The sequence below is a fragment of the Glycine max genome, chromosome 7 (assembly GCF_000004515.6).
Source record: "Glycine max cultivar Williams 82 chromosome 7, Glycine_max_v4.0, whole genome shotgun sequence".
Lineage (NCBI taxonomy): Eukaryota > Viridiplantae > Streptophyta > Magnoliopsida > Fabales > Fabaceae > Glycine > Glycine max.
In genome coordinates this window covers 39,363,556-39,381,656 of record NC_038243.2, presented here as the reverse complement: position 1 = coordinate 39,381,656, position 18,101 = coordinate 39,363,556, and the positions used below count along the sequence as shown (strand labels likewise).

The 18,101-nt window shown below is 32.5% G+C and overlaps 1 protein-coding gene across 3 annotated transcripts; it reads left to right on the top strand.

Annotated features, from left to right (window-relative positions):
• Positions 1 to 1,043: 1,043 nt before the first annotated feature.
• Positions 1,044 to 5,885, top strand: PIN3A (auxin efflux carrier component 3a). Of its 3 annotated transcripts, NM_001289387.1 has the most exons (8): positions 1,477 to 2,529; positions 2,573 to 2,797; positions 2,978 to 3,005; positions 3,049 to 3,307; positions 3,468 to 3,553; positions 4,461 to 4,618; positions 5,009 to 5,085; positions 5,191 to 5,257. In NM_001289387.1, the coding sequence occupies exons 1-8, from the start codon at positions 1,477 to 1,479 to the stop codon at positions 5,255 to 5,257; spliced, it is 1,953 nt and encodes a 650-aa protein (NP_001276316.1). The 3 variants fall into 3 exon arrangements, with proteins under 3 accessions (XP_006583898.1, XP_003529411.1, NP_001276316.1); XM_006583835.4 differs by lacking the exon at positions 2,978 to 3,005 and having other exon boundaries at positions 1,044 to 2,797; positions 3,028 to 3,307; positions 5,191 to 5,885; XM_003529363.5 differs by lacking the exon at positions 2,978 to 3,005 and having other exon boundaries at positions 1,050 to 2,797; positions 3,019 to 3,307; positions 5,191 to 5,885.
• The last annotated feature ends 12,216 nt before the right edge of the window (positions 5,886 to 18,101 follow it).

Sequence of the window (18,101 nt, the reverse complement as noted above, 5' to 3'; positions counted from 1 at the left end):
TAGGTGGTAAGATGACTTAGTTACCCCCAATTTCTCATACATTATCCAAAAAAATAGATAAGATTTTGAGTGTTTATGTGACATAAAAGTGTCATAAAGATATTTTTTGAATGTTAAGTTTTAGTTATTAATTCAATTGAAACCTATATTGTGTTTCTAATAGACAATGTAAATTTATGTGAGAACATGGTTTTAATTTTTGCGAACACACAATTTAATTCGTGTCATTATTAAGTATGATTAAAGACAATTAATCATACCTAGTATTAAAGAAAAGGAGAAGTGGAAAAATTTATGATCCTTGGAGCAACACTTAGTTTCAATTTGTTCTTTTTCTCCTTTTCCCTCTTATCTTCCTGTGTTTTTGTTTTTATGATCTAATGGTACAAAACACTTCACTTATCTAAGTATTTTTTTTTTATTCGTTAGCATTAATTCCTTTCACGTAAGTTGTGTGTTTATTCCTGATCACATTTGTTCCTTAAACAATAATTTGGTATTACTAATACTAGTTTTAGTCTCCTGGTTGACTTTGTGACCAATCATCTCGCATGTAGGGTAACTTATTTTGAAAGCCTCAGTAAGAAAAAAAAAAATCCAATTATTACTCTCACGGCTAACTCAACACAGAATCTACAATCAAATCCAATAATTTACCACGGGCTCCCTCTTTCAATCCTTTTGAGAAACGAAAAGGAAAGAAGAGTGAAAAGTGAAACAAAAAAACGGAAGGGGAAAAAAGAAGCATTAGAGCTACCACGTCACGGAAAATCCATACGCATTCTTCCCCACCACGTGGTCCCATCACTCCATTGCAACTATACCTTTATCTTAACCCATGTTGGGTTACCTTAACCATATCAGGCGGTCACTTCCTAACCTAACTTCACACTGTTCCCTAGTGGTCCCCCAATCCCCCTAAACTCATTCACCTCTTTCCCTTTTTCAATAACACTCAAATAAAAAGAAAAAAAAAAAACCTCATCTACCTATTATCATAAAATGATCGTATAATTATTGTTCTTTTTCTCACCATGAGTAGATATATATATCTCTTCTTCTATATATGACCCTATTCTCTATTCCCCAAGGCAAGGTCTATATATGTACAGCCTAAGCTAAACTAAACTAAACCCTTGCCTTCCAAAATTCCCTCTCTCTCTCTATTTCTTAACACTTCATCAGCAAATTCAGAAACACTGCAGTGTATAGCAGGCATAAGCCATTGCAGAGAGACATATATCCCCCTCTCAGACCAGTTAGTTAAGTAACGGTTTTCTCCTTTCCATTTTTCTCATTTTCTTCCCAATTTACCCTTCTTCCTGCTCCTCATTTTCTCTCTTATGCCATCCAACTAGCTAGTCAAAAAAGCTTTTCCATTTTATTTAGAATTCTGTTGGTCTAAACACATCCTCTTGACAAGCGAATCCTATTCGAATCGAGTAGATTTTATTTAGAAATTAAGAAAAAGGCAAAATGATAACCTGGGGAGATTTCTACACGGTGATGTCGGCGGTGATTCCGCTGTACGTGGCGATGATCCTGGCGTACGGCTCGGTGCGGTGGTGGAAGATATTCTCACCGGACCAATGCTCCGGCATAAACCGCTTCGTCGCGATCTTCGCCGTTCCGCTCCTCTCGTTCCACTTCATCTCCATGAACAACCCGTACGAGATGAACTTCCGGTTCATCGCGGCGGACACGCTCCAGAAAATCATCATGCTCTTCGCCCTCGCCATCTGGACGAACTTCTCCGCCAACGGGAGCCTGGAGTGGATGATTACGATTTTCTCCCTCTCCACATTGCCGAACACGCTCGTGATGGGGATCCCGCTGCTCATCGCCATGTACGGCGAATACTCCGGCAAACTCATGGTGCAGGTGGTGGTGCTGCAGTGCATCATCTGGTACACGCTCCTCCTTTTTCTCTTCGAGTACCGGGGCGCGAAGCTTCTTATAATGGAGCAGTTTCCTGAAACCGCTGCTTCCATAGTCTCCTTCAAGATCGATTCCGACGTCGTTTCGCTCGACGGTAGGGATTTTCTGGAAACAGACGCCGAAGTCGGCGATGATGGGAAGCTTCACGTAACGGTTAGGAAGTCGAACGCTTCCAGAAGGTCCTTTATGATGACTCCGCGGCCCTCTAACCTCACCGGCGCGGAGATTTACAGCCTCAGCTCGTCGCGTAACCCCACGCCACGTGGCTCCAACTTCAACCACGCGGATTTCTACTCCATGATGGGGTACGCGCCGAGGCATTCTAATTTTGGTGCAGCGGATATGTACTCCGTGCAGTCCACGTCACGCGGGGTCACCCCTCGTCCCTCGAACTTCGAGGAGAATTGTGGGTCTGCTGGTGCAATGCAGCAGCAGACCATCAGCTCCCCGAGGTTCGGGTTCTATCCCGCAGTGCAGACGTTGCCCGCGGCGTACCCGGCTCCGAACCCGGAATTCTCCTCCGGGTTAACGAAGAGTGTGAGCAAGAATTCTCAGACGCAGCCTCAGCTTCAGACTCAGACGCAGCCACAGGTTCAAGCTCAAGTTGCTCCTCCTGCTCCTCCTCCTCAAGTAGCTCAACCTGCCAACAGTGGGAATAAAACCAGCCACGATGCTAAGGAGCTCCATATGTTTGTATGGAGCTCCAGTGCGTCGCCAGTTTCTGAAGCCGGCGGCCTCCACGTGTTTAGTGGGGCTGATTTTGGAGCATCGGATCAGTCAGGTCGCTCCGATCAAGGTGCCAAGGAGATTAGGATGTTGGTTGCTGATGACCACCCTCAAAATGGAGAAACCAACAAAGGTACTCGTACTAGATTCTTCATTTTACAAAACTTAGATGGAGTTCCTTTAAGTACTTTGAATACTGTTTTCTTGTCAGAACAGCACAAAAAACCATTAGAATTGGAGTTTTTGATTGGATAACAACACTAGAAGTACTTACAGAACTGTGCTTAAATTTGTTCCTTCTTTTTATTTTGAGGAAATGATTTTGATTTTGGTGATTGTTGGTTGGAAATAAAGCTGCTGCAGAAGGAGAATTTGGTGGGGAAGAGTTGAAGTTTCCTGCGAAAGAAGGAGAACAAGCAGAGGAAGAGGGAGGGAAAGCTGGACCAGCTGGGCTTAACAAGTTAGGATCTAGTTCAACGGCGGAGCTACACCCGAAAGCCGCTGTCGCCGGTGCTGGAAAACACATGCCTCCGGCGAGTGTGATGACCCGTCTCATACTGATTATGGTGTGGAGGAAGCTTATTCGCAACCCCAACACTTACTCCAGTCTCATTGGTGTCATTTGGTCCCTCGTGGCGTTTAGGTCAGTAAAAATTAAAGTCAATCTGAGAGGACGATGATTGTGGCCAATTTTTTTTTGGCATGGTTTTGACTTTTAGGGTTTTGTTTATTACTGTGTAGGGTGGTTATAATTTTGTGTTGACGTTGGTCTGATATATCATTATTAAATTAATTCATTGCAGGTGGCATGTGCACATGCCCAAAATAATTGAGAAATCAATCTCCATACTGTCTGATGCTGGTCTTGGAATGGCTATGTTCAGCTTGGGTAAGTGGTCGCGTAATAATTTCTCCAAACTCATGCTCTCCTAATAATTTCATTCTCCCTTTATTTGCAATTCCTTTCCTCATTGACTAAAACAGCCTTATTCATGATAACCCCCTTTTTGGTGTAAAAACGTACATTGAAGAGATCGAGAAACTAATAATCTTCATGTGATAGTACTTAAATAAGTTTGTTCAAATATTTTTCTTGTAATTTTAATATTAAAAATATATCAAGGGTCTAATTCGGTTAGTTAAAAGTGTGAGTGAATCTTCTTATATCTGTGTTATAGTTTGGTTGAAAAATAGAATCGCAATGAGGTGAACGGGGGTACGACGGCACTTGATTGAATGTGATAGTATGATGAATCTATGAAAAGTAAGGGTTTGGGGGAAAGCAAGTAATAAGCAAGTGATGACCGTCCATTGTATGTTGTAGTTTGTTACCACATAATAACACAAGAAGCAGATGATGTTGTTCACAAGACGATAATATGGGGATTGCATAGTGATAGTGCAATGTCCCCGACATGTGGGGTCTGGTCTTGAACAACGTCGCTGTGCGGTCCAGGGCGGTGGTGGGGACCACCGGTACAATTTTTGGACCCCATATTAGGAAAAGGTAGTTGATTTAGACGAATCAAGCAGTACTACAAATATATTTTCATACGCTAAACTTAAAAGCATTTTCCCATTGTTCCCAGACTGTAAATTTTAGATGCCTTATATTTTTTATTCACCTTTTGGCTAAAATATGATTGAGGAGTTATTAAGAAGGTTTAGTTCAGTTCATTAATTAGATCATGTGAATTGTTGTAATTTTTTTGTTACCTGTCTTAGATTTCTTCCCAATAAAACAAGTTATATGATTGAGGATTTACCCTTTTGTGTTGTGGGTTTGGTGCTTGTAGGTCTGTTCATGGCTCTTCAACCTAAGATAATTGCATGTGGGAACTCTGTTGCAACATTTGCCATGGCTGTTCGGTTCCTCACAGGTCCCGCCGTCATGGCAGCAGCTTCCATCGCTGTTGGCCTACGTGGCACCCTCTTGCGTATAGCTATTGTTCAGGTAACCAACCTTGTTGACTACCAAATTTCTAATCATGTTTGAGTAATGACACTGTTATCTTTACTTGCTTGTGTAAACTACTTTAATATCTTGGAATGCTGCAGTAAAAGTTAGAGATTCTGAATACTTAGGAACACCATGGTTCTATACATTCTAACATAGAGGAGTGGTATTCAAAAATAAAACTAATTATATAAGTAGTATGATCCATAAAATTTTAATAAGTTTTAATTACTAATATTGAATATGTTCAAAAGGGTGTATTACTAACATATTGTTCTATGAAATTTTAATGGTGTTTTTATGTGAATATACCTGTTAAACATGATTTAAAGAAACATATTTGGATTGTTAGCTTATGGATATGCAATCATTGTTGAACATATATAGGCTGCACTACCACAAGGGATTGTTCCATTTGTGTTTGCCAAGGAGTACAACGTCCATCCAGCCATTCTTAGTACAGCGTGAGTAACTAAACTTTCATATTTTACATTGTTTCTCTTTCTTTCTCTTAAGTAACAAAATTAGAAATTGACCCTTTTTTCTGAAATCTGAAAATTTAATTGCAGGGTTATATTTGGGATGTTGATAGCACTACCAATTACTCTACTCTACTACATATTACTTGGTTTGTAAAATATCTATGCAGTAGTAGCCAACATACCAGGACAGAATGAAATGAATGAATGACCCTTTGAACCTTTTTTATACTTTGGGAGTTAGCATGCATGCCTGGTGGTGACCACAGTGGATTGATTATGCTGTTATTAACAACAGGGGATTTGGATTTTTTCTGAGGGGGAGAACAACAAAAACTAGTAGTATCCTTAAAAGAGAGGAGAGATCCTTGCTTGCTTGAGAGTTTCCAAAAATTTTGGAATTTCAGAAAAAAAAATTGACCCAATTGGTCCAAATCCCCACAATTCTAATCCCCCTATCAAAAGTCCAAAATACACGCAATTTTCAAGAGCAGAGAGAGACGAACAAGTACATGAAATGGGAGACATAGCAGAGGAAAAACAGGGGCAAGGCTCACAATGAAATCTAGAAATGGTTCCCTCCGTATCTGCATTGTAAATTTTTATTAATTAGAAAAGTCATGTTTGTGTCATCAAGTAACAAAGACAGCTTAGCAATTTGGTAGGGGAAATATGAAATTGGAATATAAGCAAAAGACCGTTTTTTTTTTTTTTTTAAAGTTTTGTTTAGTCATTTGTTTACTTCAATTTTATTATTATTATACTATGGGTGTTTTTGTCTTTGACCATCCGCGTATCCCGCAATTATTTGCGTTTGTCGTCTTTCCTTAGTCACGTTATTTGTTTAGTATTCTTTTAATCTGATGAAGTAGAAAGAGCAAAAAGTCATCTTCGTTATTTTTCTGGCGTAAAGAGGGGCAGACCCTGGGATAATGATGGGACCACGAGACTGAGAGTTGAACTTTCAGAACATCGTCTTTCTACTGAGTGGGGATTATGTACTTTTCCTCTGAAGTTGAGTGATGGTTGATGGAAAGAAAAAATATATACAATTTTTCTATAAAGAAAAAATAAAGCAGTCTCAAAAACTTAAAGCCTACAAAAATTGATTCAGTGGGTAAGGATAATACTTCTATTTTATCTTTGATTGGTTTAGCATTGGATGTATGATGTATCTCGTCCGCGTCAATATAGCAATAAGTGAAAATTGGTTTGTTGCTTATACATCTTTCCGTAAATTAGACATGGAAATTTAGCTATATGTGCGCTATTGAAGCTAAACCAAAACACACGACTTGAATTCAAATTTATTATGACATGAGTACCTTGTTGAAGAAATATCTTTAAATACTTCTTCTAGACTGTTTGAGTCTTCCAGATCTAATTCATATTTTTATTATTATTAAAAAAGGAAGAAAGAAAGAGTTAAGGGCAAAAAACTTTTATTTGTGCTTTTTGGGTAGTGATGTACGCACAACCCTAACTAGCTAGTAACTCATAGTCAGTACCTTTATCAAGAGTTTAAGCTATAGGGTGAGAGTGGAGGTGGGTTGGTCAGCACTCAACTTTTTTTACCAGGAAAACGATGGCACTTCAAACTCATATCATCCCACGTCCAATTCAATCATCCCCTATGGGTCGTTCAATTATATTCATATGGTGACAGTTGTAAGGGGAAGAAAACAAAAAAGAAAAAAATCGTTATCTCAAACCTTAGATGGCCCATATAAAGGAGAGTAGGCGCTACTAGGTCTATAATGAGAAAAATGTAGTGCCTCCCTTAAAGTTGAGAGGGTGTTTTATGAAAGATCAAATAATAAAGTCATTGAAAATTTGTACTTCGACTGTTTTATTCTTAGTATTTGATAGCTAAAATTTTAAGCCGAAATACAAGGAATGTTGAGTTAATAACTAAGCATTTTATTAATGAGGAAGACCCACATAATTAATTATGTTGTTTGTGCAGATTTTCATTTTTTTGGTGTATTGTGCAGATTTTAATTTAATAATAATAATAATAATATAATTTTAGTTCCCCGTATAGTTGCTTTACATACATTTTACATTTTAGTATCATGTGACACGTATCTAAAAATATAAAGATATATCTAAATGTCATAACTTAAAAGAAGATTGGTTATGTGAAAATTCATTATATGTACACATCAATCACTTTAGAGGTTCATGTAACCACGCACGATTTATTTGTTTAATTAAACACAAAGTGTTAATTTTTTTTCCTCTTTAACACTTTGTTTTAGTTTTTATTCTCATAAAATTTCAAATTAAACAGTAGATGTCACGTTAGTAGCAAAAAAAAAGGGCCGAATTTTATCCGATCTGGGCCTTTCATCTACCATTTGCTATACATGTTTGCGAGGCGAATACGGAATACCAGACCATAACCAATTTTCTTTATCACTCGTTTGTTGTTACTCACTTCCTTCTTCTTCTTTTTCTCTCTAAGGAAGTATATATTATAAGGCATTAATTAGGTTCGTGGACTATAAATCTATTTATGGCTCTATTTTATGATAATTTAACACTAAAATAAAGTTAAACTATTAGGCTTTTTAAGATTCAAGTCTAACATGTTTATATGATATAAGTATTTTTTTTAAAGGTTTGATATCACATTCATGATAATTTATTTAAAAACATTTTTAATCAGGTTAATTATTTATGCGAAGTATTTATCAACTTTATTAATGACTGATCTCTTCTAGGAAACGTAAATGGCATGGAATATTCCTTTCTAACCATATTAGTATTCCTTTTTAATCACCTGTTTTTATCCATTAGATTTAGACCTAAGACCTTACTTAAGGAGATCCACTCTAGTTCAACTGAAGACAATGATTATTGGTATTTAAAAACATATTTTGCAATACAACCTCTAAATAGGATATATAAATTTATATTTTAAAAGTTTAAGTTTGTCTCTTTATAATCAATATGTTTAACATTTGAAAAGATAAATAAATGTACGATATTAATACATTATAACAAATTTAATATAATCAATACTAATATATATATATATATATATATATATATATATATAAAACAAATTATGTGATGAGAATTAAAGATTGAAAAAGAAAAATAGGTTAAAATGAAATGAAAGAGAAGGTAAGTGTATATTAAGTATTTTTTATATATTAATATAAATGTTTTTACAAGGTTATATAATTTAGTTAAATAATTTTAGTATGAGTTTAAATAATTATTACAAAAATTGATAGTATTTTTAGCAAAATTTATTTGTTGACACGGTTAGGTCAGGGCATTTAAGATATATTATTTACTTTGGTACTTGCTAAATTGTTACAATTTTATTCCTAGAACTTGCCTTGAGATCTTAAGAGAAAAGAATCATTGCCATCTCAGACATATGTGCAAGGTGGTCGATGGCTCAAGACTCACATTTTGAGGGATCCCACAATTTTTAAAATATCTGGAAAAAAAAATTATTCACTTTATTTTTGTAAATTTTTTAATATATAAAAATTTTGTGTATTATTTTTTTATGGTTGGATTTATAAATTCATGAAATTTTTTTTGATGAATTATTTATGAAATACGTTTTCGTTATTTAAAGGTCATTTTTTTAGTTTGTGATCTAGGCCTAAAAAATATCCCAGACGACACTAAAAAGAATGTTTATAAACTATTTTTTTTTTTATCTTTGACTCTTAAACTATCTGAAACCTTTTTACACATGGAAACAAAGTTTTACCCTAAAAATTTGATGTTAAAATTATTAATTTTGTTAAAGATAGGAACTTTTCACCGGTATAAATTTTTTGTCATTTAATCATGGATCGATCATTAATAATTTTGTTAACTTTTATAAAATCTATTTTAAAATCTTCTCAGCAATATAACTTTAATTTGTTGACAATATTTTTTTTTACACTAATTAAATATATGGCATTTAAACTCTTATTCAAGTTCAAGAATAAAACTAATCCATGAAACAAACACCTTAATACGTACTATATAGTAGCACCTTCTATGCCAAAATTTCACTTTAGGAACGTTATCATTCATTGGCAGGAAGGAAACATACGCACAACAACCCAACGTTATCATTCCCATAAATCGAGAAGAACCATTCATCCTCTTCCCACTTTAGCTTCCTTAGAAATCACAAAATGAATTCTTTTATATTCATTTTACAAAGCTTGGATTGGATGATATCTATTCTCCGCAGTGGATCCATATAAAGGCACAGGATCTTATTATCGTACAACAATATTGATTTAAAAATTCATTAAAATTGGCCCCGTAATAGTGAGAGATTTAAATAATGTAAATGAAGCTACTGCCATCCTATATATATAGAAAAATATTAATTTAAACCAATAGGTGGGTATAAAGTAAATATGGACTAAGTACATACAAAAAGTTATTTCTCCAAAATAAAAAGTATTTTTTGTTTTTTCTTTCAATTATAATAAAAAAATATTTATCAATTTTGTTTACTATTAATTTCTATAAAAAAAATATAACTTTCCATAGACTTTTTCTTTCAATTATATATGTTCTTTGACATTTGTAAGACTGGAACCGAAATCTCTGTTAACCCAGTGCATAATAATTTATGAAGTAGCAACGGCCAAGTACACATAAAAGAGGCATATGCCGGCTCCATTGAGGGATAGAGGTGATTGAGGGGGGTTTGGTTCCACATTTTTTTTATATTTTTAATATATTATTATAATTTAAAATTTACCTACTAAACTTACATAATTATTATGTTATATTATTTTTAAAATAAATTTATTTTTTTAATTAAATTTTGTTTAACATATTTATTTTAAAATTATTATTTTTACTTCTATTTAACATTAATCTAAAATGATATTACCAACTCCTCTTTAATATAATAGTAATTTTATATATCACCCAATATTCAATACTATATATTCTTTTTGAACATATGAAAATAAATTATGGTTGTTGATTATAAAACAAAGAAAAATTAATAAATTATTTAATACTTAGTATTAATTACCACAATAAAAAAATAATATAATTATAATATATAATTTGTTCGATCTGATTTTTTTAACAAGATATGAAAATCGAATTAAACCACAACAATATACAATTCTTAAAATTTTTGGTTTTGATTCTAGGGTAAATTTAGGGCTAGTGGTAGTTTGTGCAATTGATAATAGGAAGGAACGTATGGGTTAGACAAAGGGCGAGTTCACGCAAAGACCAACATGCTCGAACGAGAAAGTGATTGGTGTTGGTGCATTACCTCACTCCAAGACGCAAGTTAAGTCACTTTGTTAGTGCGTGTTTACACCGTCACATGGCTCTCTTCCTCTATCTTGCATTGGTTTTTTTCAACGTACAAAACATATATCAATCCATTGCTTCGCACGTGTGCTAGCTTCAGGGTCCTACTACCCTACCCCGGTTTTAATTCCTATCCGGTTTAAATACCTCACAGCCATATGTTCCTTTAAATTTAAATTTTGGCCATCAACACCAATTAATTAGCACCATATATATATATATATAGGTTCCAATATTTCTTTGCTTCTATCTTTCGCAGCATTCATTAAGAAAGTGACTTTGGTTTTGTAATTCTTTCAAACGTCGTCCCTTAACGGTTTTGACCCTTTCTGCTGTTTGATCAACAATTTATTATTCTTTTAAAGTCACCAAGTGTACTCAATGGCATTGAAAACTAGCTAGACGCTCTACCGTAAAGAAGAAAGTAAAACATCCAATAAAAGAGCTTTGTTAAATATAGGGTATTTTTAGGGTTTGTTAAAAATAGTTAAATGCAATAATTTAGGATAGCAGGTAAAAAATATGCATCCTGATGTTGATATTGATCAGTAATACGCGTATGATACTAGATATATAGGAACAATTAAATTTTATTAAGGCTTAAATAAGAAATTTAGCTAGGAAAAATTTATTAAGGTATTAGATAGCAAGAATTAATTTCCACAATATATGTACTTTTTTATATTAAAATATTCTGTTTTGCTTTGTATATTTTTTTGTTTTACTCTCTATCCCTAATAAATGATAAGGTGACTGACAAAATTAGGAAAAAAAGCACGATGTTTCCTAAACAACATATAGTCTAACTGTCTAGCATGAAAAAAAATTCAAGATAAACCTACATCAAAGGTTTACAATTTTATAGAAATTAAAATAATAAGGTTTATGCCTCCTTTAAAGTGAGGGAGATAAAAGATAAGTTAAATTATAACTTTTACCTTCCTATAATTCTAAACCCGTTATTTTGTTTTCCCTGCTTTTTTTCTTGTGATTTAAGTTCTCTTGTCTTAAAAAATTTGTAATTTTGGTTCAATGAACTCTAATCTTAACATATTCACTTAACACACCATAAAAAACAATTTGATTAATCAAAATATAAAAATAAAAGAAATAAATATATGTAAAATTGAAAATTGAATCAAAATTGTAAATATTTTAAAACAAAAAGAAAACAGGAGAACCAAAACTGTGGATTAAGAGTTATAGGGGAGTCAAATTTGGGTTGAAATTGTAATCAACGTTAATTTGTAATTAACATCTTTTCAGTCAACAATTGTGAGTATATTTTAGCTAGGGCTCATTTGCTGCGGATAAAAAAATGTTTCTGATGTGAAATAATAATTATTTTAGAGATTTTAAAATAAAAATATAAGTTAATTTAAGCTTATTTTTTTATCATAAAAAACATTTTTAAAAAACTAACTTTTTTATTTTTGACTTTAATAAGATTTTATATATATTTTTTGGCTTTCGATTATTTTGAAAAGCTGGAACAATCGCATAGAAAACTTTTGAAAATGGATATTTTTTCTTTTAAAAAAGTTGTTTTATGAAAAAAAATTATAACAAACGGATCTTTATTCTCTAAAATATACCTTCTTCACCTTAGGAGAGTGAAATACAAAATAATAATATTAAGGATAAAAATTATAGAGATCCAAATAGGTTTTTTTTAAGAAGCTAGATTAAAACTAAAAAACGATGAAAAAATTATTTAAGTCTTTTGTTAAATTGTAAGGAGTTAATATGATTAATTGCAAGTTCTATTAATTATATTCAATAAAAATTATACATTCGTATATATTTGATTATGAAACAATTTTAGAGAATCTAAATATTGGATATGTATGTACATGCTCAATATATGATCTATTAATTATACTCGATTCTAAGATATATGGAATTACAAACTGCAGACGATTAGTTTGGACTCGCATGGAGAGAGAAGACAAGTTAAATTCCTTTCATTTTAAGATTTAAATTTTAGTAAGTTCTTTTTTACCTGTTAGAGAAAAATTATGGGAAGAAAAGATTTACTCGTTCCAATTAACACAAATCTCAACAAGAGTTCAATTACCGAAAAGCACCATAAACTTAAGTTAGAACATAAACACATGCAGGTCGATAACAATGGAGCTAAGCTAATAAATTAACTAAAATTTATTAAGTCAAGAAACCATTCATGATGAATTATTGGCAAGCCATAATTATTAAATCCACCATTTAAACAAAAGCTAATATTTCTTTGTCTTGATATAAGAGAAAGCAATGGGTACGTAAGACTTTTCCTTTTTCACATCATCATATTGTTTACACGATCATTTCATATTTCTATTTTACATTTACAATGATACCGACATGGGACTAATCGTAGCTTAAGAGTTTGAAACTGTCCATTTTCACAAGTATTTTTCTGCTTGCTCTCGCATCTTTAAATTGTAGAGGCCTTCATAACCATAAATTTAAACTTGTTCAACAGTTGAATAATTATTCGTGGGTATATATTGATGTGCCTTCTGTTGTCCTTTTCATTAAACTTTTTAATTCCATCGTCAAGGGGTTTATATAGAAAACAAAAATTAAAAAAAAAAGCACCAATTTTAAATAAGCATCTTAAAGATCCAATTTTAACTCAACTATAGTGTGGCAATGAATGATCACAATCTTTCGTCGAATAAACATGTATATTTTCTACCAGTACTTATATGTTTAGAGGGACATTTATGCAAACAAAAGGGGGAGTAATATGCTTAATATCAGCCAGGCTAATAATAGAACACGATGGTGATTTATCATATTGTTGATACCTCTATCATTCGTCTAATCTCGGCACAAGTACATATTAGTGCCAACACAAGTTAAGTCATTATCCCTTAATTTGTTGATGGACAACCATTTCCATGATGACAATGGCAAACAAACATACATATTAGGTACAACTCATTAGACACTAGTATTATTCTATACGAATGCACAGTGTTACTTGTGACATATTCTGATTTTCATTTTTCTTTCGCGTTAGAATTAGAGAACAAAGGAGAGATATCCTTTTTAGTATGTATATATGTCTCTATCTTATTGTCTGCTTCTAATTATAAAGGTCATATTTCTAGCTCTAGCATATATATTCTCGCTACATTGCCCTTTTCGGGATTCTTCGCAAAAGACACCGGGGTCCTTCTCATCATCTGACTTATCTTGCTTTCTCTATACTTACCTACAATAGTTAAAATCAGAATTTCATTTCATATAATCAAGGAAAATGGTAATCTATAGACACTCCATTCTAATAGTCTGATAGAGAAGTATAAGTGTGATAAAAGATATAACGTGATAAAAAGTAAAAAAAAAAAAAATAGTAAGTACTAATGGATTGTTTTTATTGTTAAAGTCTCCAAAAAATATTATTCTAAAATTCATATCCTTTTACCCTAGTTAAAAAACTATCATGTCCTTTAATTATTTAGAGCTATACAATAAGTTTGCGTGAGAGAGAGGATTTGTTTTAGAACATCTTTGCTGGGAATTTGTCTCACAATTCTTATACAGACGAATCCACTTGTTACACCTTGGGTTGTTGGAGTATAGAGGAGAGTTTGCCAAATGTAAGAACTGTTCTTACATAAGAACGGTTTCTTGTCAATAGAAAAATTAATTTTCTTTGTTAAAAATAACAACATGCACCACAATAAGATTCCTATAAATTGGAGTAAAGTTTGACTAAAGTTCTTAAAACTTAGATGGTATAGTAGAACTCACAAAAGTAAGAACTGATATTTGTGGATGCTCTTAATAATTCCGGGCTAAACTCTAAAAAATGTACGGTTGTTACTCATTAATTATAGGAACAAATTTAGTTTGTAGATTTTTTGGAGGGTTTCAAATTAAGATGTATTTTCATAAATAAGAAGAAAAATAAATCGATTCCTATATCTTTATTTATCATTTTGGATATTAAGCCTATATGAAGCCTAAGATTAGCCCCCACGTTAGGCATAGGGATCCACAAAAAGGATATGGGGAGGAGAAGAATCACTCTTTTTGAATATCCAAAATTTACAAACACCTAATTAACATTCATTCATTTTTTTTTCTTGTGACATCATATCATCAATAATATCTGTGTCCTTTGTTCTTATTTATAAAATATAGTTAACTCAATTACATTTATTAAGAAAAATAAGTTAATTTAAGTATTAGCATTAAAGTTATGTTTAACCGTAATATTTTTTCCAAACATATCTTTAACATTAATGAAGACTTATTAATCCTTTTCAATCTTTATAAAAGAGAAAATGTAACAATTCAAAATAGCATTTAAGTATAGATTAAAATAAATAAGGATATTTTAGTAAGAAAAAATAATTAATGTATAAAAAAGATTAAATAAAATCTTATAAGAAGAGAAAAAAATATCAATTGACTATGTTTTATAAATGAGAACCAAAGTAGTATTAATTTTTTTTCTTCTTATTTCTCTCTACGTGTCTACACCGAAAGATGTCTAATAATCTTTTTCTATTACTTGATCCAGCTTCTAGCCATATCATCTTTATCATGTTTACATGAATTGAGTTTTATCAAGTCTTTAAAAAATTGAAAATCTCTATTATATATTACGTAATGATAGGTCAAAATTATGGATCAACGGTGATAGTTTCAGATAACCTAATAATTAATTTCTCCATGAAAAAGTGGAAGAGGATAGTGGCATTATGGTAAATCAATCTCATTCACTCCGCACTCAAGGCAACAATGGGTACCATTTGAGGCGAGTCATTAATTGCAAGGTCCTGAGAGAGAAGAGATTAGGAAAGTGACAATGAGATTATACATGTTTGGTTGCATAAATGTGCAGGTCCAGGATTTTGAAATTTCCCTCTGCTCGCCCACCCTTTGTCAATTTGTATATGGACTCTACAATGTCGATGGATGAGTATATACATCAAAAACAAATATGCATGCACCAAATCTAGGTTGGCATTGCTTTGACACAGACAAGAGGTCAATAGCTAGTAGTAAAGTGTAATAATCATTGCACATAAAGCATACACATGGCAAAAGCGATACCTTGGGGTCCCTGCTCATTTGGGTTCATGTGGACGCAAGGATTTAATTGTGTAAGCCAACCATTGAGTGGTGTGTGTGTTTTCTACTATGCATTGAAGGTAACTAGAAAGAGAAATATATTAATTAAAAATGAGATAGAAATCGGAGACGTTTGGTTTCAAATCCAACTAAGGTAGGGGCTTGCCAGAATGTAGTTGAACAAACTCACCAGGGTTAATTACTCATTTATGCCTTTGTTTTCTTATTCCTTTTGAACATAATAGAAAAAGGAATTCAACAGAGACCTCAAACTTAATTCACATCATTTTCAACCACTCATAAGGTATTAATAACCCTGGTCAGATGGACTGTGCTGATGTTTTATTCCTATCTGTTGTCTGTGTGACAGTTTGAGTGAGTGGGTGAGGATGATAACACTGTCACTCTTCTACAGATGAAGAAGTAATCCCCACAATGCTTAGAATATTAATTGTTTCAATACTCGTAGTTGATTGTCTTTTAAGCATGTAATCAAAGTTTAATTTACACGTGTTTATGTGTATAGAAGAACGTCTGTTGAGATACATTAATTATTTTAGTATCTGAGAGATTAATCTTGTCAGATATACATTAGATTAAAAAAAATTACTTGTAGTTGATTATTATTCATAACTTTAATGTACTTTTTTTCATATTGCATCTGACTAGATGAACAACAAAGCTGAGCAAATATAATCGCTGGAGCCCTAACCAAATTACAATCATGATATATATGTCCAAACATATAAATTTTGATAAGACATTTCAAATTTTATTTACAGTATATGTCATAGTATGCCCCATATATATTCTGATATGTGCTATTTTTCAACCAAAACATAGAAGGATGGTGAAGCAGATAATCGATTATTGGAACGACTACAATTAATTGTGTATATATGCTACGTACAAGCGTACAACTACAAGGAAGAAAGTGATGGCGTGTAGTTGGGAAAACATATGGTGCTACACTCGTGTGCGTGGCCTGATCTTGGAGCATACATTGAGGGGCCATATATATTAGTCCAAATTGTAGTGGCTCCAATGGAAGTACATGAAGCATTCGGATCCGTAATAAGAAACCCAAAAATGCTGATTTTGAGCATTAAATCTGTACTCTAACCAGCTGTAATGTAACAAATTTTTTGAGTATAGAATTTATTCAGGTGAGAATAGAAATGTGTATATTTTTTAAGTAGCATCGTTTTCCGGATAGGATTTTGATAATAGAGTAGGGTGTTGAATATTTTACTACTACAACACAAGGGTTGGTTTTGGGGGGAGTGTTGGGACCAACCAAAGAAAAAAATAAAAATTGAAGCAAAGCGGTGCTTGAGAAGAGAGTAAATGAATAGGAACAAAAGCGAATCAAAGCTGAGAGAGAGGTGATGGTGTTTGTAGGGTGAACCACGGACATGAACCGCATGGGGTGGTGTGCTTGGGGACCATTAAGGGTGGCGGGACAAGGACAATGAAAATGATCAAATATAAAAAATTAAAGCTAGCTAGGGATCATGTCAATAATAAACCTTGCCCATTCACCAATTTGAAAATTATATATTCATCCTCTTCTTTGTCTTCTTTTAGGAGGATGTAGTTATAACTAGGTGTTATTAAAATGGGATCAGTCTGATTGATCGAACCACAAAATTGGTAAACTAAGTCATGTCTTTTATTCCAATAAAATACTATAAAATTGGCATGATGAAAAATAAGTTAAAGAACTAGATAATTATTCAAAATTGATAAAAATAAAAAATATATAAGATTGATGAAAAAAGAAAGAGGAGGAGATTTTTGGTTCGAATTTAACAACTCAATTAACATTGACTTGATAAAAAAAGTTGGTATAAAAAATTGAATCACAATGGTTCAATGAAAAATGCCTAAAGTAACGTCATTTTGATTTTTTTTAAAAAAAATTAACCCAAATTTATCATTTTCTTTTATATTCTATATATAATAAACTTGTAATTATTAATACATATTATGTGCTGCTGAAACTTATGCTTAAGTATTATGAACTTTTTGTATGTACTTTAAATGTTAAAAACTTATAAAATTCTGTTTTATTTTTACTTTTTAGTGTTATAAAAATAATATTATGTTTCTTGACTATGATTTTATATAGTACGTATTATTTTATTATTATTATTATTTTATTAATTCCAGTTCTACCAGAACCATTAAATTTTAAATTTGTGTCTTGACCAATTTAATTTTAAAAACATTACTACTAAATATGCAACAGACTAATAATATATATACAAGTATAGGCCTGGCCGGTTGACCCAGTCTGCTGAAGCGAAAAGGCCCATTCTATAAACGAAAATAGTTTGGGTGTTGCTAAGTGCACCAGCTTTATTGCTGGTGCACCCAACACTTAAGATGAAATGACAAAAATATCCTTGATCCCTAAGTCTTTTAAGTTGATCTGTAAAAGGCTTACAGATCAACTTGATCCGCAAGCCTTTTATGGATCAACTTGATCCGTAGAAGCCTTACGGATCAACTTGATCCGTAAGCCTTTTACAGATCAAATTTATCCGTAAGGCTTCTACGAATGAAGTTGATTTGTGTTATTTTGTAAAAGGCTTACA

Excerpts from the sequence above, each read along its gene's own strand:
- PIN3A (XM_003529363.5), top strand. The coding sequence starts at position 1,477 with ATGATAACCTGGGGAGATTTCTACACGGTGATGTCGGCGGTGATTCCG. Across the intron at positions 3,554-4,460 it reads AATGGCTATGTTCAGCTTGG|GTCTGTTCATGGCTCTTCAA; the intron begins GTAAGTGGTCGC and ends TGGTGCTTGTAG. Across the intron at positions 5,086-5,190 it reads CCAGCCATTCTTAGTACAGC|GGTTATATTTGGGATGTTGA; the intron begins GTGAGTAACTAA and ends ATTTAATTGCAG.